The sequence below is a fragment of the Sturnus vulgaris genome, chromosome 18, assembly GCF_052056855.1.
Source record: "Sturnus vulgaris isolate bStuVul1 chromosome 18, bStuVul1.hap1, whole genome shotgun sequence".
Lineage (NCBI taxonomy): Eukaryota > Metazoa > Chordata > Aves > Passeriformes > Sturnidae > Sturnus > Sturnus vulgaris.
The window spans coordinates 2,999,652-3,024,104 of record NC_142260.1 but is presented as its reverse complement, the minus strand read 5'-3'; the positions used below and the strand labels follow the sequence as shown (position 1 = coordinate 3,024,104).

Sequence of the window (24,453 nt, the reverse complement as noted above, 5' to 3'; positions counted from 1 at the left end):
TGAAGCTTAATTAACTTTTCTTCTCACAGATATCCACATTTCTAGAAAGCAGAAATGACCATGACTGCCAACAAGAACAGCAGTGTCAACAGCAGAGCTGGAGGGAGTAAAGTGCCTCAGGACACTCTGGATAGGTAAGTGGAGAGCTGCAGGATTTGTAGATTTTGGGTAGGGTTGGTCTGTGTTTGGAACAAGGTGTCTGTTCAAGGGTAGGAAACCTCTGTTGTGACACAAAGAGTGCTTTGCTGGGCTGAGGGAAGTTTTTTGTATGGAGTGGAGGAGCCAAGGGATGAGGAAAGGCTTTTTCTTGTTGACCAATGGCTGGTTATGATGGGAGTGATTGCAAGGAAGCACCTGTGTGGAAGGTGCTGTATAAAGCTCAGAAATTTTGGGCTGAATTCCTCAGCCACGTGATTGCATGCCAGCTTTCCTGCACTGCCAATGTCCAGTTTGTGTTTTGTGGTTTTTTTGTGTCACATTTCCTTTGCTGTGTCTGACCACGGTTAGACTGTCTCCTGCTGCAGGTGGGAAAGGGCTGAGTGTAAAGTACTGGGCTCATCTCTGTTGCTTTGCTTAGTTGTCCTTTCTGTAGCATTGAAATAATTTGCAAAGTAGATTGCCTTTGTAATTCACAGGGAAAAAAACCCGAAACTTTTTAAAATATGCAGTCAAGAGAAAGATGCAGACAACCAGCATCCATTCTAGTGTTTTTTTTATTAGGCATGTTATGCTGTGGTAGAGCTCAGCAGAGGTGGGCTCCATATTCTTGTACACTTCTCAGTTTGTGTGTTTGCCATCTCCTAGTACAAAATAGTACAAAGATAAAATAATGAGGGGCCAGAGTGGCTTAAGAATTTCTAGAGATAGTCATACATAGATATAAAAACAGTTCCTAAATGATCTCTGAAATTCTCAAGTCGTTTATTGTCCTTCCACCAGTGCAGACAGATTGGTGCTAGGAACTTGGGCCTAGACTTTGGCAAACTTTGGACAAGTCTTTTGTTTTGAAATCGTTTCCATTCTGAATAGCTTAGAAAGTACTGTGGGATACTAAGTTATTGGGTAGTAAATGTCAAATAAACTCTTATCATCATCATCTGTTTCGATTAGAATATGTCAGGAAAAGATTTCGTAAGTACAAGTAAGAGCCCGAAACGAAGGAAAATCTTTAAGTTGCACTTGCACAAGTGAGGAGATGAATAGGTGGTCATGCACCATTTCTCCATCCATTATTTTGCATTATGTAATCACCACCAGTCTCTGAGAAACCCTGCAAGAGGATGTCATTTGAGTCGACCATGAGCATTCTTCATTTGAGTCACACTGTAAATCAGTGTTGTAAGTGCTGGCATCATACAAGTTTAAAGTTTGCAAAATTCATTGTAAACATGTTCAAAGATTCACTAAAACTGAACAGTCACTGTCTCTGTTGAGAGTGGGGTTTGACTGGGCATTTGGAAACCTACAAATGTACTTTATAATTTATGGTATCAGAGTTGCAGTTAGTGTTGATACTGGTGTAACACAGGTGTAGCAGTCTCCTGGTTGCTAAGATATATTTTTTAGAGTTATTTTTTTGTCAATCTTAGTTTTGGTGGGGTGTATCGTTTCAAGATTGTTCAGTTGATGATCTTAAAGCTCTTTTCCAACCTCAGTGATTCTGTGATTCTAAAATGCAAGGTGTGATTCAGGGATATGGGAACATCAGCTCGTTCAACATTTTGTGATTCTTTATAGGTCAGAAGCAAAGGTCAGTAGAGTCTCTAGAAGCCTTTCTATGTCTATGATTCAGATCCCTGTAGATCATGGATTTAAATTTTAATAATAAAAATCCTCAGTGGAAAGAAGTTGCCTCCATGTAAACATCCATACAGCTGCATGCTTTTGCAGGCATTAAAATTCTTGCAGTAACTAAAATTCCCTTCGTTCTCACCAGAGTGGGAATTAACTGTCATGAATCACCAGAGCCATTTCTCCACCAGAGTTCTTTGAATGGCACTTCAAGAAATGAGGGAAAGACAGAGAGGAGAGGAAGGAGATTGTTTGGGAGGATAACTGAGTTTCACCTGAGAATCTGATGGTGGGATTCATGGGTTTCTGCTGTGAGCACAGAAGGGGAAAAAAATCCCTCTCAGATCTGAAGAAAGTGAAGGGTTTTAAATGTAACCACACTAATGCATTTTTTTTAAAAGTTACCTGAAGTTCATTCACCACTTGTTAAAAACTGAGATTTTTGTGTGTGGTAGGAGAGAAAACTTGACTCTGAATAGGAAAATTAGAGAAAGATGACAAAGATGGTTGAAGGTAGGAAACATTTTCACTACAAGACAAGAGTTGGTTGATTGTGATTCTTCACCCTAGAAAGGAAAGGATTGAAGGAGAAAAGGAGTATCTGAAATGATATATGGAACAGAGATGATAAATAGGAAAAAAGTACTCTTTTCATTTAAGAACTAATACATATCCAATGAAACCAGAAGACAACAGGTCAAGGATCAGTTGAAAAGAAGGCACTTTTCAGCAGCATGTTTTTAAAACATGAAATTTACTGTTATACGATGTTGCAATCAGACAAATCCATGGTAGAAAAATCTTCCAAAGCCTTTTAGTCACAGAAATAAAATCTGTGAGCCAACAGACTTAAGCTGGTTAAATTGTACTGCACGTTCTTATTCTCTTCTCCAGGCACCTGCTAACTCTCATGGCCAGTGACTGAACCTTGGACCAGGAATTCTATTTTGGTCCAGGCCAGTGGGAACATTCTGATGTTGTTGGAACAAGAGTTCAGTTACAGGAAGCAAATTGGAGAAATTGCAGAAGGGTTGTTATGCTTACAAAGCAGACTCTGGCTTTCAGTGAACTTCCAGGGTACAAATTTAATCCTTCCTTGTGAGTCACTGAGGTGAATGCCAAGGAATGGAAGGATAGGAAAGCACCTTGTGTGTGGCTGGAAGTGACTTCTTAGCAATTCTGGCAGGAAGCAGCTCTGTGAAATCTTAATCCTTCAGCAGGGGACAAAGGAGCCCATGGCATGATTGCAGCTAGTGCACAACCATGACCCTTTTGCACCAAATGAGTTTGATTGCAGCACAGTCATGAGGATCAGTGTAACTCTGAGGAAACCTTAAGGGAACAGAAGTCACAGAAAGGCAGAGTGGTGTTTGTAGCTCTCTCTCCTTACAATGTGTCTTTCTTTCCCTTCACAAATGATTTAATATTTATCTGGAGTATTTGTGTTTTATCAGAAACTCTATTTGTTATTAGGTATTTGTCTAAAACTTGTGTTTTCTCCAGTACAAACAAAGGTAAATGTAGAAATGGCACTACCATCTTTGACTCAAAGATCACCTCTACACTGTACTGCATTAAAACAAGCCAATAGTTATGTCTGTGAAGTCGTGCTCTAGCTGGCAAAATACAACTTTCAAACTTGTAGGCTGTGTAGTATAACAAATACAAGGAGTAAAAAAAATCCTGAACAAAATAACTATATATTAATATATCATAATTATCATAATTCATATATCATTATTATCTTAAAATGACATCTCAGTTTGAGATGCTAGATGCGACAAGGACCAATCCAGAGCTGAAAAATATTTAGAGCTGTGTGGCTACACGACTTCTGTAAATAACTCTTAATGCCTTTGCCTCTGGCTAACATGCCATCTTTTAACTCTGTGTCTCAAGGCATTTTATACACTTGTGCCTCCTCACCTGCAACAGTGACTGAAGTACAGGAAGGGTTTTTAGAGGATCCCATTGATTTAGTTTTTTATCTGAGTTTATTGCCTGAGGCATGCATAATGTCAGATATTGGAGATACAGACTTCTTCCCGTGTATTTGTAAGTGGCAGAATTTCTCTTTGTAAAATTTTCTGTGGTGCAGGATGTGCCTCATGTATGGGTCCCACCTTGGAGAATAAGAGAGAGCCTTTGAAAGTGCAAAAACAATTACAGTGAACAAAAAGTTAAGCTTGCTGCAAGTAAACGTTTTACTAGCATGGTGACTTTGGTAGAATAAATAGAGGGACTGCTGTGATGAGCTAGAACAAACATCTTTCAAATTTCGTGTCTCTGAGTTTGATTTGGGAAGATAGCCAAAGCAGAATCCAGTTGTGGAAAAGGGCTGTGTCTGAGGAAAACTGTTCTCACAGGCTAAGTGCCTGAGGAAAGCAATGCACTGGAATCACAGGAGTTTTGTCACAGACTGCATTTTGTGATGTGGATTGTTGTCTTTCCATCCAGTCTCCACAGGAAAGGTGGTGTCCTCGCAGAGGATGTTGGTGGAGGGTGTTCTCCAGCTGAGCAATCGTGATTTATTGGCACAATAAACTGGGGGTGCTGGTGTCAGGGGGTGCTATAGCAAGAGAGCAGAGATTTGTGCAAACAAAGGATTACATCTGCAAATTGCCCTGAGCACCAAGTTGCAAAGTGTCTATTCAAAAAACACTCATAAAACTTCTCCTTTCTAAATACTTTTAGTAGAATCTGAACCAAATACACATTTACTTGGTTAAAACTGAAATCTGATATCATGAGTTGGATTTTTCTTCCTGCTTGGGAAGAACTGAGCTGAGTACCCACAAACCTCTAAATATAGGCTTTGTTTTTTATCTCCCAGCAGCGTGTGGGGACATTCCTGCTGTCACTGACAGTTTGTCACCCCCATTAGCCAGACATGCTGAGATATGTTTGCACTGACTTTGTGGCTCAGAACATTTTCCTTCTTCAGAATTTAGGTTAATAGGACGGAATTTTAATTGGTGGAGCTACCTTGTCTCCAGTGAAGGCAATAGAGATGCACCACATAGTCTGGACTAATATGACTAGAGACACAGGAGCATTTCAGATGGATTGTTTATAATTCTTTAAGTATCAAATAAAACAATGGCTTACATTTTTTAGCAAAGTAAGCTAGTGGGTTGGTTAGTAGAAATATTGTTTTGGGTTGGTTTCCTGTCTCCATCATGTACCCAGGGCCATACTCAGCTGTTTCACATGCATGTCAAGAGCTTGTGTTTTATTGCTGCATTTCTCTCAAGGAAGAAACAATCCAAGAAAGTTCTTAGAAACTAAGAAAACTTCTAGAAAAATCTTAGTTGAAGGAAGACTTTGTTCCTGTGCTTCAGCCTTAAAAACTTGAGATGTGTGATCACTTCCAAAGTCAGTCATACTCAAGCCAAGCCCATTCAGTTTTACATCAACTGTATTTATTTATTTTAAAGTGAAATTAATTCTTGGTCCACATTACTAAATCCAACTGAAATACTTTGTTTCCCTTGAAACAATTATGTGGTTATGGGCTGGGCAGAAGTCTACAAATATTTTGCCTTAGGAAATGACACCTCCAGAATTCTTAAATAAAAGAATGTGTAGATACATCCAGAGCTGGATTTAAGCAGTGCTCTGCTGTGAGGGCTGGAGTAGTGCTGGCAGTTTTTTGCTCTGCTGTCCTTAGAGTGCTTTATTCTCTTCCCTTTCCACAGTAAATTTTTCATTTCAAAGATAATCTCATATCTTGAGGAAAACTCATCAGTTTAGGGAGAAGGATCATTTTCAGAGAGGCAGTGTCTGTGCAGGACTTCTCTCATTTAGAGAATCCCTTCAGGATGCAAATGTAGGGCCTTTTATTTGTGTTATCAGATGTGTAACAATGTGACTTTAAATTCATTCATAGTCATTCAATCTTTCTGCTCCTCCTAATAAAAGAAAAAAAATGCAAATTAACCAGTGCTCCTCAGCTCTGTGTTGAACTGTAGGCACTGCCCAAATTTACTGTGGGCTCATCCACCCAGCTGTGATCCAGTCTGCCTGCACTGACAGTGAATTATCTCGTGACTAATGCAGCAGAGCTGTGCTCACATCCAGCGTGGGTCACTCCAGGGGCAGACAGGGCAGGACAACCCTGGACAACTCCCTCACCATCACTTACAGAGCCTTGGGAGGGAGATAATTCTGCATCCACCACGCTGGAGCCCTGGTCATACTTAAAAAATTATTACCAGTAAGGTAAACAAAATGTAATTAACTGCATTTATGTATTTCATGTGAATATAAATGTAAAGGCTATGAGATTTATTATATACCCTAAGTTTTCTGATTGGAGAGTATTGTGAAGAATGAAATAACTTGGAAATCAAAAGATTCGTCTTCAGCTCTCTGTTGCTCTAAAGCAATGAGGTTTTGATCTTATTTGAAATTCTAACGTGTGCAATTTTCCCACTAATTTTTGTGTGATTGTCATTGTCTTAGCACATTTATGATATGGTATTTTCTCATCTCTTACTCTTTCCTCGCTTGGTATGTGGACAGTATTGCTGTGAGTGATAGAGAAGCTGCTTGTTTCCCTTGTGGATGGCTGCATTTCAATTACAGTGAAAGGCTGCATTTTAATTAAAGGTGACAGGTGCTCTCTGCCTGGGCTTACACTTACACACGAACAGGGAAGGCAGCAGGTCTAGACGTGGTTGCTGGTTGTTCACAAATTTTGGGACATTTGTGCATGGTTTGGAAGGTTAGTGGATGCTGTTTTGTGCATATTTGGGCATGCAAGTTTTATTTGAGGGCTCTGAGGAGGAAGGAGTGAGACCAGCTTGAAAAGGAGAGTCAGTTATACATGCCTAAAGCAGGAAGCCGAGGCTTTTTTTCATTTTTATTTTAAAATGCAAAATTCTGTTGCCTTATCAATTGTGGGGTGGCCTGTGCTAAAACATCTCCCAGTTTTTCCAGCCAGAGCAGCTGTCAGGGACTTGGTTAGAGCAGCAAGAAGCCCGTGGTGTGAGTTAAGCTCACATGGTCTCAGCATGTCCCAGCCTCTCCCCTCTCCCTGGGCTGGGATCTCTCCTCTGCTGCGGAGATCTCCTGGCAGCTGAGCAGGGCTCAAGGCAACGAGGCACTCCACACTCAACTGCTGAGTTGGATTTTCCTGCCAAAAGTATTTGCTTACTGCTCAGAAGTGCTAGTGAGAACGTTTATGAGCTCTTCATGAATTTGTGAGAAAGAAAAACGACAAACCCCCCGTAAAAAATGTTTGTTACTTTAATATTTTGACAGTGAGCTTGAGAACAGGAAGAATAGTGATTGAATAAAATTCTAAGACGAAGCAATATGCTCAGTTATTGGAACTGTGATGAAACACAGCTTTTTAAATTTTGTTTAAACCACTGAGATTTAGAAAACCATACAAATAAACTTCAGCAGAATAACGATGAAAACTAAATAACTGATATGAAATCTATTAGCAAATATTGCACCCTTTCCTTTACAAGCAGAAACAGCCTGACCCATGGAGCCGACAAGTTTTCTGCAGCTCATTTCCCGGCAGTGCAGAGTTTCATTTGGTTCAGAAGGGAACAAGAGCTGTTCTTCACCCTGTAAGGCTGGAGGTGCATTTGGGACATGAAGCTCTGGCAGCTCAGCTCCCAACTGGGCCATGGGAACTGGGAGGGCACCGACTGCCACTGGGAACAGAAACAGTTGCAGTGGGAAGGAGTGGAAGTGCTGGCTCAGATGACCCTGAAGCTGGGCAGGGTTTGAATGGAGGCTTTGACTTGTCCTGCTGCCCTTTATCTGTGCTGGTTTGTGCCAGTCCATGGCACCATGTTCCCCTCCCTGGCCCTGCTGGGCACAGAGCCCGGCCATGCTGCAGCCTCTGCAGGGCTGCACAGGCATTGTGGTGGCACAGAGCTCTGGGGACATGGCAAAAATGGTTTGGGAGACAAGTGACAGCTTCTGGCTAGCTCAGGAAATAGAGCTGGAGAAGTGGACCTGCTTCTGGAGAATCCTTTGGGCTTCCCCAAACAGTTGATAGTGGGGAATTTTTGCTGTTCCATTTCTGTTGCTGGCTGGTTTCTTTCACTTTAATTTTAAAAGTCCATTAAGGAAGAATGCACTTGTCAGTCAAACAAATCACTTTTACTCAGATGCAAATTTCATCAATATCTCCCTCCCATTTGCATAGGTTCCAAAGAAAACACCCCAACAAACCCTAAAATTTGATTGAATTTTGCTTCTTAAAGCTTCAGATCAAGTTGACTTTATTATTACTTAGAGGCTACAGGAATGTAGTGAATTCCTTCCTATTGTAATTTAATTCTCATGACGCTTTGGATACTTTATATTTTTATATGAAGTGAATCATATCTTCTCATTAAAATCACCTTTTCTCCTCTATTAAGGTTTATATTTTCCAAAACCACTGGAAACTAAAAAATTAAAAAGAGAAACTAACAAGTCTTTGAAAGACAGAGTTCTAGATGAGAAGTTACACTAAAGAGGCATTTTTAATGCAACTACTGCAGTATGAAGACTACTTTGACTAATGCTGTAATCTTTCTTTTTTAATCACTATATTTACAATAATGTATTCAGGGTACTAAGATCTGAACTAAACTTAGATATTTTTACAGAAAACGATTATAAGAGCTGGATTTTGGAGATGTTTCTGATATCTTTCTAGTGCTTTTACTTCACTGAACTGTGGTGAATAGAAGCAATGAGCAATGTTAAAACACTCACAGGAGTCCCCACCAGTGCAGGATCAGACAATCAGAGCACAGGTTTCATGTGAATTTGTTTTTTGGGCAGTGATACGAAGTGAGACTGAAGTTCTCAGGGAGTAGGGCATAGTAGTCATGTGCATAACATTTTTACATCATAATGCCAATATTCCAGTGTTTCTGGAATGAAACTTTCTGGACCATAGAGATGCTGACAATCTTACTGAAAAGACCATCAAAGATGTAAGTGATGAGTATTGCAAATGATATTCCATGTTCTGTGAATATCTGTCCATTTAGGAGCTGGCTAAGACACTCATCTCTTTACACTTGAGCTCTTGAAAAGCCACCAGTGTGGGAGAACAATTTCCCTTCTGTGCCCTAATCAGTCTGGATTTGAATCAATTGCTTAGAAATGAAAGGGTCTGTGTTGTCTTATCAGTTTCCTGCACTGTTTCATTATCCTAAAAAGATATTTTCCACTTGGGCAGAACAAAACATTAAAAGAAGACATAGCAGAATTTTTGAAGATTGAATTTGAAAGGAGAATCTGAACATAATAAGATAGATAATATATGTTTCTCCCCTGACTGGAAAAAAAAAAAAGCCATTTGCTTGGGAAAACAAAGCAAGAAGTGCACAGACATAGCATCCTCACTGGCTTCATCCTCTAAATAACATAGTCACTATTCACCAGGCAGAATGTGTGTGAAAATGGGAATTTGCTCAGTGCTTGATTCAGTCTCCACACCAAGCATCACCTTCAGCCTTCACACTGGAGGAATGAACATTGACAGCCTTTAAAAGAAAACCACTTGTAAGCAGTTTTCTTCAAGCAGGAAAATGGGGGCTATATGGAAATACACAGGTAGCATCCAAATTATTACAATATCTACCTGCAAAAATGCCCGTAGTTCCTGGGAGACTTTTTCTAAACTTTGGTCACAATTGCCATCATGCACTCTGAGGTTATTTCCATTCTGGCCAGGCCCTGTGTATAGAACTGGCAGTGTCCCACAGGGGAATGTGTCACATTCTCCTGGCACCAGGGAACCCTGGAGCTGTTGAGCAAGAGGCAGCAATGTGCAAGCATCTGGTAAGATGGGGTTCAGTGCTGAAAGCACAACTAAATATAACAATTGTAATAGATATGATGCTCCTAATAACTGAATAGCACTTTAAAAATTGATTTATTGAGTCAATCCCTAAAATCTTATTGTAGTCAATGGGAAGTCAGCTCTTGTAACAGCCTGACTGCTTTTTTCAAGAGCCTAAATATCCTGTTTGTTATTAACCAGATATGGAAATTTTGCCCAGAGTGTTCATATGTTGCTCCTGAAGCTCTTTGTTAAATCACTATTCTTATAAAGGAAATATTTTATGATTATCATATTAATGATGAGCTTTAATGCCAATATGTGTTAGTATTTTGTGAGGGAGCTGTAGGAAATTGCTGAAGTAAATGAGAAGTATTAATTTGTTTTCTTCTCTCTTTAGCTATAGAAAGAAAATGTCAGGTCTGTAAAGCCGGGTCACTTCAACATAGGTGATCCACAATACCGTGACTGTACAACAAGTATTTTTAAACAAACAATTAACAACAGCTAATAGATGGAAATGGCATTTTTCATTTTGAATTCCTAGGATAAGCCCATCACGCATCACAATTTCCTAAAAGTAGGCTTTTTCCAGGTAACCACGTAACTATTTGAGCTGTAAAAGCAGCATTCATTGCAGTGGCAGCAGCACAGAAAGGCTTTGTGATTCAAATTCTGCTATGGAAAAGCCGAGAATGCCCTTTAAGAGCAAATGCTGCACGCAGGTGGGCTGCAGGTGCAGGGGACCTGTGTACCCGGCATGGGGCAGTGATAGTGGCACTCAGGTGTGGGTGGTGTTGGTCAATCCTCCTGTTGTCACAGCCTGGATATCTCCAGCTGAGTCACCTTTTATTGAGCAGGGGGACGTTCACCCCAGGAGGAGCTGGGGCAGACAGAGGAGCTGCCAGTGCAGATTCTGAACACATGCCCAGAGATGAGTCTGCTCTCACTCCCCTCTCTCTCTGTGCCCCTCGGCTTGCTGCTGAGCTGGGAAGCCACTTCATGTCAACAGAGCCAGAGGGGACACGGCAGACAGCCTGTGTCCTTTTGTTGGCAGAGACCTGAAAGCGTTTGAATGTGGATTTTTCACCTCTCCCTTTCCTGACAAACAGTATTGTCACCCATGTGGGCTTCAGGATAGGAGCTGAGCCTGGCAGGCTTGCTGTGTCTCTGTGTCATCAGCTTCTATGATTTCTTTAGCATCAGGCAGCTGGATTGGCTCGGCTCAGAGCTTCAGGAATGAATTGTAAACTGTTGCTTCCTGTAACTTTAAAATAACAACTCAATTTTTTGTGGGCTACCTGGAGCAAACTTCTGGCTCGCCAGATTTCCCACACACCGGTCCCTTCAAAGCCAACGTGAGATTGCAGAGAAAGGCTTTGCTCCTGTTTTGTTAAACATTAATGGCAGTTTCCTCCCCTTAAGCACACAAAGGGACAGAGGTTTGACAAACCCTCTCAGTGTGTCATTTGCTGCTTGACAAGTGAAGCAGGCAGCGTTCAGAGAGCACAGAGGCTACGGCAAAGCACTGAGAATTCCCCCATCTCCACTCTGCGTCTTTCCAGGACAGAAGAGCTTCTGAGTAAGTGTGGGAAGGCTGAAGTGATGGCAGTGGTGGGGGTTGTGTGCCTGGCAGAGGCACGGGAGGAGCGAACTCGATACAGCAGAAGGGAAGGGCATGAAGTGCCACGGCACTGAATTCCTTCGTGTCCTGTGCCATAACCAGTTCTGTGTCTACTCGCAGGCAGGAACTCAAAACCGACCTCCTGCTTACTGAAAGTGGCTATAGCAGTAGCTTTAGTTTCCAGAGTTTGCATTTCTGGTGTAGGACGAGTGATTTTTTGTGACTAAAACTCATTTTTGCAGCCTTTCTCTTCCCTTGCTCCCTCTGCCTCTCTTGCTCTCAGGCAGAACCACATGTCTCTAAAGCTAAATGCCTGTTTCTTGTCTATTTGATGAGATTCCTTTTTATCCTCTTTAATTCTTTAAGGTATTTTTTTAAGTTATGCAGTGCTGTTCACACCCATGCTAAGCTGAATTTGTTTTTATTGTATAGAAAGTGTTGGTCATTAGAGAGAGACCATAGCTGTTATACTTAGGCTGACTATGCCTTACAATGACTGTACTTTTCTAACTGCTGAGATGAAAACACAGTATTAAATGAGGTGCTGCTGGCACACTTTTGTGTGTTGTGTTGGTTTTGATGCCTAGTTTCAGCTTTTGGGTTTTTGAGGCATCTTTCTTTTAATATACTTTCTGTGAAATGTGCTTTCTTGGCTATGAGACAGCTTGCATTTTTTTCCCATTGAATAAAGAGCATAAGCCACAGGTCTGTGCTTTTCAGGAAAAAAAATCAGTATTATGGGTCCAACTCTGAGGTTCTGAGGGATGTAATTTAGGGTCAGAATCTGGACCTCAATTTATTGCTTCAAATATTCATTATCTGAGACCCCGTGGGTTACTGGAAGGAGTTTGTTGTTGGTGTTGTAGTCTGTAGGGAGCAAATATTTTCAGAGCTGATGAGTTTATAAATGTTGCCTATTGGTTTTTCTTGCTGCTATATAAGCAGGTGTTGGTATTGCCTCACTTGCACCATAGCATTTTCATATTCTGGATGTTTTCTTTGGTGCTACCTATGTAGCTTCCTGTAGGGACATGAAGCTTAGTTTTGTCCTGGAAGGAAAGGATGTGTGACAGGAGAAATGTCTTCTTCCTTTTAGTTGCTCTAAGTCAATGTTTTGTTGCCCTAAATTAAGTAAATTTTTTACTGTGCAGCATTTCTGTTGTAGGGCAGTGGCCACAAAATTTTTTCATCCCTAGGGTTACACTACATACAAATTCTCTCATAAGAAGCAAAAATTGAAGTGAAATGTCAATATATATTGGCCAGCTCCTTATAGAACCTAGTGTAAAACTAAATCCACAGTTTTATAAGAAGCCAAGGTCTTGTGAGAATCAAATGCTTATAAAGGATATATAAATCCCCCAGCTATTATTCTGATTCCATATTTAGGCTTGAGATCCCACAGCCCTTATAGGTGTGGTGTTGAAATCTGGTCTGGGAGGCTCATTTCAGGCAGATGAGTAATGGACACGTTTAAGTTACCCTTGATCATGGTGAACAAAGTCATGGGGAGTGCCCTACCCTGACCTAACTCTGCTCCTGCTGACAGTCATGGGCAGCAAAAGGCAGGGAGAAGCCAATGTCTGAATCTTTTGGAAAGTTTCCTTTGGATCATGTTTCTGAATATTGGTGTGCACAGTGCTCCAGCACTGGCTGATTGTTCATTTGTTAATATGCAGTGAAACTGAATTAGGGCCAGATGTAGCCCTTGGTCAAGTTCAATTCAGCCTTGTCTGGAGTCTTAGGTAAATAAGTATGATAGCAACAAGCACTGCAAGTCACAGCTTGGCTTTTTTATTTTGCCTTCCCCCCACCACTTTTTTTTTTTTTTAAGGTTTATATGTATATGCCAACAGATTGGGGAATAAATAGATCAAAGAGTTTTTCAAAGCTCTGTTCAACTAAGGAAAAACTCCAACAACTTTTGGCTGCCCAATTTTTTCATGTGATAGTCAGTTCTGGGTATACCCAACACATTTCCTCATTTTCCCAGCTTGTTTAGCTAAAAGTAGACTGAAGCACACTGTAACCAGTCAGATGTAGAAACCTAATTTGATTTTCAGTGCAAATGTTATTTAAACTGAAACTTTGTTTTTCATAAGTGTGCATTTGCCCCAGATCAATGCCTCAAGTCTTCCTGCACTAACTTTTGCATCAGTTTGGATCTTTAGCAACTTTTCCTTAGCAACACTTGATTTGTGCTAATGTAAGCCAGAAGAAAATCAAACACTGATTAATAGATTTTTAAAGGAAGTGAATGAATAGAAATTCCCTCATAAATTCAAGTCAAGTATATAATTTAATCTGTACAAAGCCATTGTATTGGCCAAGGCCGAGCCCATCAGTGACGATGGCAGCGCCTCTGGGATGACGTTATTTAAAAAATAAAAAAAAGTTACTGTGCAGGAGCTATTACAGCCAAAGGGGAGAGGAGTGAGAGTGTGAAAGGAACAGCCCTGCAGGCACCAAGGTCAGTGGAACAGGAGGAGGAGGAGGAGGAGGAGGTGCTCCAGGCAGCAGAGCTGAGATTCCTCTGCAGCCTTGGTGCAGCCCATGGTGAGGCAGCTGTGCCCCTGCAGCCCATGGGGGCCCACGGGCATGCAGAGATGCAGGTGCAGCCTGGGGAGGAGCCCAGACCAGAGCAGGTGCATGCCTGAAGGAGGCTGTGACCCCATGGGAAGCCCGTGCTGGAGCAGGCTCCTGGCAGGACCTGTGGACCTGTGGAAAGAGGAGTCCATGCTCGAGAAGGATTGCTGGCAGGAGCTGTGATCTTGGGGTGGACCCACGCTGGAACAGCCTGCTCCTGAAGGACTGCACCCTGTGGAAGGGACCCACCTGGAGCCGTTAATGAAGAGCTACAGCCATGGGAAGGACCCACCTTGGAGAAGTTTCTGGAGAACTGTCTCCCGTGGGAGACACCACATGCCCGAGAGAAGAAAGACTCCAACTATCTCCCATGGGAGAGACCCCACCCCGGAGCAGGGGAGAAGTGTGACTGTCTCCAGTGGGAGTGATCCTCTGCTGGAGCAGGGGAAAAGTGTTCCTGTCTTCAGCAGGAGCAACACCATTCCAAAGCAGGGGAGAAATGTTCCTGTCTGCAGCAGGAGAAGCCCCATTCCAGAGCAAGGGAAAAATGTTCCCGTCTGCAGCAGGAGCAGCCCCATTCTGGAGCAGGGGAGAAATATTCCTGTCTCCAGCAGGAGCAACACCATTCCAAAGCAGAGGAAAAATGTTCCTGTCTCCAGCAGGAGCAGCCCCATTCTGGATCAGGGGAAAAATGTTCTTGTCTCCAGCAGGAGCAACACCATTCCAAAGCAGAGGAAAAATGTTCCTGTCTCGAGTGGGAGAGACCCCATTCCAGAGCAGGGGAAAAATGTTTCTGTCTCCAGTGGGAGAGATCCCATTCCAGAGCAGGGAAAAAATGTTCCTATCTCCAGCAGGAGAAGCCCCATTCTGGAGCAGGGGATAAATGTTCCTTTCTCCAGTGGGAGAGACCCCATTCCAGAGCAAAGGAAGAGTGCAACTATCTGCAGTGGGAGAGACCCCATTCCAGAGCAAGGGAAGAGTGTAACTGTCTCCAGTGGCAGTGATCCCATGCCACAGCAAGGGAAGATTGTCACTGTCTCCAGTGACCCTAGACCAGAACAGAGGAAGAGTGCAATAAGTGTCTCCAGTGGGAGTGATCCCATACTGGAGCAGGGAAAAAGTGTGACTATTTCCAGTGGGAATGAGCCCATTCTGGTACAGGGGGATGGTGTAACTGTCTCCAGTGGGAACGACCCCATTCTGGAGCAGGGAGAGAGTGTGAACGTGTCCAGTGGGAGAGACCCCATGCCGGAACAAGGGAAGACTGTGACTGTCTCCAGTGGGAGCAATCCCATTCCAGAGCAGGGGAAGAGTGTAATAACTGTCTCCAGTGAGAGTGACCCCATTCCAGAGCAGGGGAAGAGTGTGAAGAGTCCTCTCCAAGAGGAAGAAGGAGCAGCAGGGGTGCTGTGTGATGAACTGACCACAGCCCCCGTTCGTCACAGGTCTCAGCCGCGGAGGGAAAAGAGGTAGAGAAAATTGGGAGTAAAACTGAGCTCAGGAAGAAGAGGGAGGGGTGGGGGAAAGGTGTTTTTAAGATTTGGGTTTATTTCTCTTGATGCTACTCAGATTTGATTGAGAATTAATTATTTTTTTTCCCCAAATGGTGTGATGGTAACTGGTAAGGAATATCTTCCTGTTCTTATCTCAACCCACGAGCTTTTGTTATATTTTCTGTCCCCTGTCCAGCTCAGGAGGGGGAGTGACAGAGCAGCTTTGGTGGGCACCTGGCATCCAGCCACATTTATGCACACTGGAAAGTGTACCAAGGGTCATGTTTGTCATCATAGCTGGAATGTATTTTGCATTCCATAAGGTCAGAACCACTGAAGAAAATTATGGTAGGAGAGGCCAGGGGCATAAACTTTGAAATCTTTCCTCCTTCAGATACAGGATGCAACCTCCAAAGATGAGATATGTATACTTAATTAGCAGGTTTCCTTTTCTCTTCCTTGCTTTGGCACCTCCGTGAATCATCTTTTACTTATTAACTTCTCCCTCGCCTTTCTGCTTTTCCAGGTGCCAAGGAAAAAAAAAATCTGTGTCTGATTTCTTTCTTTCAGTTGTTTACTTAAAAGGAAGATACTGTGTATGTGTGAGAGATATTACTACTGCTCCTGTCCAGAATCTGTTATGCATGTTGGGCTACCTCTTAGAAAAGAAAAAAAAAGTGCAACTTTTGATAGGAAAACTTTTGCCTATCCTCAAAGGTTGCCATTAATGTGAGTGTATGTGTGAGTGACAACTTTAGAAGTGCAATTGCATAACTAAGTGACTGGGAAGTTCACAGAGGATGGTAATGCCATTTACTATGTTGGAAAAATAGTCCAAGTTTGAGACAAAGAAATCTTTGGTGATTAAAGCAGGTGGAAATTCACTCTTCTATGGGACAAAAGAGAGAGAGCAAAACATACAAAATGAAGTTAAAGATGAAGAACAAGGGCACATTTCTCTGGCTGTGTCATTCTAAGAGTAATGCAGAAACAAACAAAAAGCTGTCAGACTACTTAATCCATATTACAGAAATATATACAAAAAAATGTCCTTCAGGGAACAGGTAAGTTTTCCTAGCATGGAGTGTGCTGGTTTCATGCCAGTGCTTCAGCTTTTTGCTTCGAGAAGATTTCAGCAAGGGGCACTGAGTTGTTACAGCTGTCTGGCCAACAAGCTGGCACCCAGCTGCTGGTCAGAGATGAGGCAGCCCCTCGGGGCCTGGGCACTCTTTGGGCAGAGTTTGAGATCAGAATTAGTTCTTCTTTTCCTCTGCCTCAGATGTCCATTGTGAGCTCCCTTCCCAGTGTGGGAGCCCCGAGTGCATGGCAGTGACACTGGCTGTGTTAAACAGGGTGATGTTGAGGTTGTTCTGGATTCACAGAGGTAGTGCAGGAGATTCTATTCTGCTGGTATTTTAAATTTTATTTTGTTTTGTTTTTTATTTTATTTCCTCTGCAGTTCAGTAACTCCAGAAGTAGGGCAGATATTCTCAGATAATTTCAATCACTTTAGTACTATCCTGTGTGACGTATTTTATTTTCTCCACATACCTCAGGCCTCTGACTTGATGGACTGTGATATTCGTAGTTGAAATTGTGACAGAAATTAAAAATGCCTGTTTCATAGCAGACAGATGGACAATGGCTTTTGGTTTTATAACCTGCTCTGTTAGGATGCTTTCTCACCGTGTTAAATAAACTAATTTGCAAAACTGGACAAAAGAAACCTCTACAGAAAGATCTCACTGGGCACTGGCAGCACATTGGGGACCACAGCTAAGCTGGTGGAACTGGAAGGAAAACGTGTATACTGGTAGAAAAAGCAAATAAAATATTTTATATTTATTCTGAAACAAACTCCTCTGAGTGGATAAGATTAAGGAAGTTTGTAGAAGATGGGAGTTCTGAATTCTTATTCTTTTTCTGTCCCTGTTACATAGTTATACTTGAGTCTGTTAGATGAGGTTTTGTGTGACCTAGCAGTTGATTTATATGTGAAACAGGGAAAACAGACCTGTCTCTATTCTGGATTAGTGTGCAGCCAGGATTTAGGATTTTATGACTTCCTGTTCTGTTCTTTTCTCTGTGGATATAGGGTATTTCAGTAAAGTATAGAGTGACCTTGTAAGCTTTTCTGACTTGCCAGGGCAGAAGAGGAATGAGACTATTTTACAACAACTTTCCAACCCTAAATTTCAGATTTGGAGGTTGCCAAACCCAGAATGCCCTCAGATGTCTTGAAGACTGAGCATCACAATTCACAAAAAAAACCTTCTAAGTCTTCCCAAATTGTGTTCATGTGAGCACAGAAAACTTGGAAATCTTTGTCAGAATTAGTTCTACTGAGTTTGTTGCTTTGATATGCCAGGACAGATGAGCAAACATGTTGAAAAATCACCTATGCTTTGAAAAAGCAAAGTTGAGAGCCTCTATGTGCACTGGGATTTTTAACAGTCAGCATGTTCAGACATGCTGCTAAAGAACAAGTTTCAAGGACTGGCAGTTCTTAAATAGACAAATAAAGGTTTGTGCTTTCTGCCTGGTTTAAGAAAATGCCATCACTTGCTGTGTTGCCACTCCCTCTCCAGCAAAACTCCCAAGATGTGAAGAAATCAGGTGAGACTAGAACATACTAAGCCAATTCCAGAACAATAACAATAGTGGAGCTGTAATAGTGGGAATATCTATTGCATAAATGATTATTCAGAACAAGTTATGGGAAAAGAGTATCTCCAAAGGAGGCTTCCCTTTTTCAACTTTGATTCTCATTTTTTGAGGAGAAAGTGAGAGATTGTCCCACTGGTACAGTGCAGTGTACTTTGGTGGAAATGAGAGAATGCCTTACTCTGATAACTCTGGTCTTGCTTTTTGATTTTTTCACAGTCAGCTTTTGATGCCTGTGATGGAAAGTACAGCCCAGGCTTGTTGGTATTCTTTGCCTTGGGTAGTTATTTGTGTCTGAACAGAGGAGGTGAAAAAGGCTTAAATGGGGAATTGTTTAAAGACCATCCTGTCCTTGCCTTGTAACAGAATAGAAATGGGCCATAAATCTGGAGTGGCAGGGAATCTAACCCTCTGAGTCTAGATAATTTCACAATTTCCTGTTATCTTCTTCCCCCTCACTTGGCAAAGACACCTAGTGCATGTTGATTGATGGTTTTTGATTTCAGTCATTCCTCATGGTCAGCTTTGTCTTGCTGTGTTGCCTTTACAGACCCAGGCTAATTCAAGTATTTAGGATCTGACTCATCAACTTTGATTTCTTTGCCCTTGTTTTGTACAGTGGTAGAGCACAGTCGCCACTTCATGTAATTTACTTTGGCAGAATGACTCCTGCTTTTCCCTGCTGTGAATCAAACCTTTTTCTTCTGAGCCATAAAACCCAGCTGAGTCAGCTGTGACTGTGTGCACTTCTCTTCATGACCCAACTGCAGAGGCCCCGAGCTCTGGGGGGTGTTAGCACAGGAATTCACCACAGCACCCCTGCAAATTCACCCCACAATTGTTATCACTGACTCACTGCTACTTGGGAACACAGACACTGGAGGCTTTAAAAACTGCACACAGAGCTTGATCTTGTTTTTTTTTTTTGGTTTCACAGTCCTATTATTCTGTGGCTAGTTCTGATATGGTTTCAGTTTTTGCTCAAATAGAAAGTATCAGAATTCCTTGGGGAAAAAAATTCAGAGGTACAAACAGGAAAATAATTGGTGTTTCTATTTTTATTCTGTCTTTAAACATTTTGTGATTTGTCGTCCACTCTGATTTTATTGCTCGTTCTCTCTGTCCAAATGCTGGGACTTTTCTATCCCAGCAAATGTTCAAGAGAGTGAACCGATTTCAAACCATCTTATAATGCAGACTCACTGTTCAGTTTAGAAAGTACAAGTTTTTGTCTTGCTGTTGTCCCAATCCCAAAGTCAACAATAACATGGGAATGTTATCTGGAAAACAGATTTTCAGGGATTTTTAGCCAGAACCCTTGGTCAGAGCTCAAAAATTATAAAGGGTCTGGTGCAAGAGGGTTTTTTCTGCTACCATGTACATCACTTTCTTTTCCAGGAGAGAGGCAAGATATGACAAGTTGCACCACTTGTTTCATCACCAAGTTGAAGTCAGCTCAAAAATCACCTTACTGATCTGTACCCAGCACTTGAGTGCGAAAAGTTCACCTCCTTTATTCACCATAAACTCTTATTTAGATTTAAGATAATTAAATGCAATCTGCAATTATCTACTTGAGTTATGTAGAAAATTAAAATACTGTGTGGTGTGAGAGTGTAGAATATATTATAATAGAAAGGTTTACTTTACTGCCAAATGAGAGTGGATTTAAATTCAGTAGTGCAGAAGATTCTTTTTCATAATGTCCCCATAATTTCTAGTTACAAGGAGTAACAATAACACAGGTTTTAAAGTACTTTTCTGCTCCTGGAACAATTAATACACTGAAAGATTCAATTTATATTCTTTGATGCAGTGTACAAGCCTAGATGATAATTTATATTTGAAAAGAAAAAGTCAGAACTCAAAGGATCACGAATACAAGGGATCCTTGTGGGCCACCTCAACTAAGCAGCAAAGCCATTTCAGATCACTTATTCTGGAGATGATTGTACATTTTACCCTCAGGCTAAGCCAGTTAGAGCAGCCTGACTCCCTGCATTTGTTCCCTGCTTACAGCAATGCCTGGCTGAGCCTTTGCAGCAGCCACTGTCACTGCCTCTGCCTGTCTGTCCCCCCTGGTGAGGAAAGGAAATAATGCTGAACCCACGATGCTCTGTGAAATGACTCATTCCAAAACTCATCCCAAAGTGCAACCACACCACTGACTGCTGCTGTTTGACAGCTAAAACTGGACTTCTCACTGTCCTTTGGAGGAAATTTATTACTAGTTCTTGTATAGAGGGAAGAAGGGGGGATTTTGGGAGAAGTGTCTCTCATCATTGCTTCTATCAAAGTCCTTCAGTGTTTTGGTCTGCTTTCAATTACTCTGCTTTTTTACACCCAAAGAAGCCTGGGAGATTGCTGTACTGCAGTGGTGTGTTCAATTTCTGTTTGTGCAAAAGTATTGATTTGTACTGGGAGCTTTCCCAAGAATGTCTGACAAAGGCAGGAGAGTTTGTGCTCTGTTTGCTCTGTGATTTCCTGGCAGCACTGCCCTTGGTGGGGTGTGAAACTGCACTGGTTACAAGGAGCTGTGCTTACTGAACCTCTGTAAAAGTGCTTGTCCAGGTCCCAGGAGGAATGGGACATAAACAACGTTTTAATTTGAACTTCTGTTGGTCTGTACATGTTTTCTCTCCTCTGCCTGCTTTGTCAAATCAAGTGGAAGTTTGATATAAATGAGTATCATAGTGAGCCATCACATGTGTTCTCAGCAGCTGTGCATCAAAAGGTGCATGGTACAGTGAGTGAATGGTTCCAGTTAACAGATGAGCAGGGTGTGCTTCCCTCTCACTTTGCCTTGCTCTGGCAACGATGGATTCCAGTGTCTGCACTCAGAGGGGCTGGCAGCTGGTAGGTGAACATTCCTCAGCATTCTCTCTTACAACTTTCCAGAGAATTTTCATGTTACATCCTCATTTACCTATCAGGGCAGCTTTAGTGTATGTATTAAACATGAGTTTTGCTGCCCTTGCAAAGAGAAATTTCTGTTGCTTTTGTTTCAGATCTCCTTAAATATTGGCTAGAGCAACAAGAAGTCTCCAGTGCTGGCCAGATCTTCTCATTCCCAAACTCACAATCCTGTAGTTACAGCTGATTCTGATGTTATTGTTACCCTGAAACAGGTTAGGTTGTCCTGATGAAATGGCACAATGCCCTGAGAAGAACCAGGAATGAGAAAAAAACTCCTAAATAAAATACTAAGAAAGCAATATTTTTCCTAACAAAAAGTGGGGACAAAGTCCTGAGGAGTAAAACCAATACTGGGAGTCTTTGTACCCAGCATCAGTGTCGCTGGGAAATGACAGAATCTCATCAACAGGAGCCTGAAAAACTCAGTACCTTTTTGTCATCATGTTCCTTGTTCTTTTTCAGTAAATAGGCTCCCATGCATGAGCATGTTGAAGTGGGAAATTCCCGGACCAGAAAGCCAAACTCTGCCCTACCATTCTGTGTCGGTTTAAGAAGAGCAGATGGGATTTGCAAAACTGAAAAATTGCTGAGTGGCTTCTTCCAGCTTGTCTTTCCTCAGGACAGGATGATCTGTGGGCTCACTCCTGACACTGCAGGAAGGCTAAAACAGTGCAGCAGAGTTCTGAGCTGCTTAGCTCAGAGGTCAGAACAGGGCAGTGAGAGTTTGGAGTCCTGTAACTCTTTCAAGGCAAGTCAGTTAAGCACCCTCCAGTCACTGTTAAAGCCTGAAATGCACGCTAAGATTTTTCTTAGTGTATATAAATTGTGTGGATCTTGGATGCCAATGCCTCAATAAATGCACATTCTGATTATCCACCTGTACTCTGATTTCCAAAAGACACAAACCCAGCTCTTGAGCCATCCTTCTTGCTGCCTCATGTTGTTAAAAGTCACTCATGAAATTGTGGGGATTTTCTGCACCCATTTCTCCCCTTTTCTGGAGTTGATGTTTGGCATTGGAAGCACGAAGGGGCTGTGCTTCTGCTCAACTGCATCAAAAGGCCAAGCCCCCTAATTTTGTGTTGCTCACTTTCAGAGTGGTTTCCAGGAACTAAATTTTTCCTCTTCTACAAACAGACAAATGTTGTCAGCACCCACATTTTGCAGGAAGAGTATTGGTGTTTTGTCCAAAATTGAAGACTTTTTGACTTTTGGGTCAGATAGAGGGTGAGAACTCAGGCCTGTTTGGCATGAAGAACGAGCCCTTCCCCATCCCCATAGATTCTTAGTATAAGTCAGCCTTGCTAAAAGGCAGGAACTCAGTTTTTTCATCTTTTGCCTTGTGACAAGTAGGTGGTAAATTATCTTAAAGCAAGTGTGTCTGTTCTCTTCTTGGTGCAGCTGAGATGCAGCTCCACTGTTATCCACATGTAACTGGGCCTGGTGAAAGGAGAAGCCTTTACTAGAGAAAACAATAGGATATATATGAATATTTGAGAGGAGCCCTCAGGAATTAGAGTTTTTGTAAATTACAAGTTTTTTCTACATTTGGGTGAGAAAGTGAAGAGAAAAGACTGAATCAGAATATGAAGATCAGTTGTACCTACAGAGCATGGCTGATAATATCAGTTTCCTCCTACTGTGGGTGGCTGCTGATTTCTCAAGGAACAAATCACAGCAGCAAAGCTGAGCATGGTCTAGAGAGCAGGGAAGCACCTCTTGGATTCTTGGATTCTGTCTGCTCTCCTCGGTGAGCAGCAACGAGTCCCAGCAGAAAGGTAATTCCAGGATCTGTCACTTGTTTAAATGACATCGTGGGCTGCTGGGCAGCCTTTGAGACTGCAGTGCACACCTGCCTTGCCAGGGGTTTGGGCACTGCACACCCAAGGCTGAGTATTGGAAGAATGCCCTCAGGAAATCAGAGCAACTTCTAACAGTGTCTTTTGTGAAATGCTGATATCCTCAAGGAAATAATCCTGATCAGCTTTTGGACTTGTTTATTTCTTTCATTCTGTTACTTACCAGCATTCTTTAGAGAATGCATGCTGAAACCTTTGGGACAAAGCTCTGTTCCTCTTTGTTGTTGAATAAGTCCTATAGATTCTCTGAATTACTCAAATTTAGAGTGTAATGCAGTGTAAAATAGAATATCTTAACTGAGGTAACCCAAATCTTTGAGGGCAAACTCCTGCAGAAGGCCCGTGGCTCTGCAGCCCTGGTCTAGCACGGTGGAAGTGATTGGGAGTTTTGTAACCGAATTTGGGGGTTTATTGCAGTTACCTTACTGGGAACCTGGGGTTTAAAAGAATGGCTCATACCTCTTAAGAAGAAATGTTTTGCAACTTCTTCAGGTTATGAAAACCACAATTTTCCCCTTTTCCTCCCTCCCTGATGAATCACCAAACCTTTTCCTGACAATGGAAATAGCTGAGAAGATATTTCTTAGATTGTGAGGAGATAAAGGATTATGCCTGTGGTACTTTCTGTGCAGTGTGTCAAAGGCAGAGAGAGGTGTCTGTGGTTCTCTGATTGTCAGCATGTTCTTCACCTCTGCTGTCCCATTTTATTGACCTTACCCCTGTCATTTTATATTTTATTCTTGCAATTGCCAGTACAGATCAGTCTTATAAGCAAGTTGTAACATGCTAAAGCATTCCACAGAGCTCCTTCTGTCCCTATCCTGTAGCTGAATCCTGGCAGTGGATTTAGTCAACATGCAGCTTCCAAGGCTGTAATGGAGGCTGTAGTCTTTAGACATAAAATACACTCCCACTGGGTGATGCCTGTTTCCTTGAGAGAAATGTCAGTGCAGCTCTGCACGACATGAAAGATTAGGAGAATGTGATCTCAAATCTAAGGCAGTGTTATGAATAACATTAAAATTTGGTTTTGTGGTATTAACCTGAAGAAAGTGACATGAGACAGGCTGAAATAATGAAGGATCAGGGTGCCCCAGTAAGCCTGAGGAGGCTGAGTTAGGTTTCATCTTCAGGCACTGTAAGAGTATGTCTGCCAAGGTAATTCCAGGTAATCCACTACAAACTGAGCTGCAACAGCCAGCCAAAACCTCTCATGGTCTGTCACCTGCTTTTGATCTTCTGAGATCTCTTAAGACACCTGTCTGCAGCTGTATAGAACGGCAGGAAATTCAACTTCTAGGATGCAAAGAACGTATTCTGGCATGCTTCCTTTCTGTCCTGGAATAACTGCTTTAGGCAGTTGTTGTAGGAGTATTTGCCATCATCTTTGACATGAGATCTCTTTTCCTAGAGGCATGTTTATCTTTCAAAACAGTAAAGAAATAAAAGTCACCGAGCTGTGTAACTTCTGTGACAAATAGACTTGCTTGTCTCAGGCCTCTGAAAAAAGAGATCAGTTCCCTTTTGTGATAATTTGATTACTGTCTTTTTCTGACCAGAACTTTTCTGTGATATTTTTGAGCTTTGATTGTGAAGTATCTGCTGTAGAAAACTGGGATGAAATCTGATAATTTGGTTTGGGGTTGCATTTGAAGGAAAAGAAAATATTTCCTGTGACAAAATAAATTTTTTAGAAATCACCCCAGTGCTCTG

The 24,453-nt window shown here is 41.9% G+C and overlaps 1 protein-coding gene across 6 annotated transcripts in view; it reads left to right on the top strand.

Moving 5' to 3' along the window:
* Positions 1–24,453, top strand: part of DENND2B (DENN domain containing 2B) — a 146,179-nt gene that overhangs the window by 60,458 nt on the left and 61,268 nt on the right. For 5 of the 6 annotated variants that reach the window (XM_014876289.2, XM_014876288.2, XM_088175338.1 and 2 more), the window contains one exon: positions 30–134. In XM_014876289.2, the coding sequence (XP_014731775.1) occupies positions 55–134 (80 nt within the window). In that variant the 5' untranslated portion in view covers positions 30–54. Of the gene's footprint in view, positions 1–29; positions 135–11,062; positions 11,181–24,453 lie in introns of those variants that run through there. The other variant, XM_088175341.1, reaches the window with a different exon arrangement.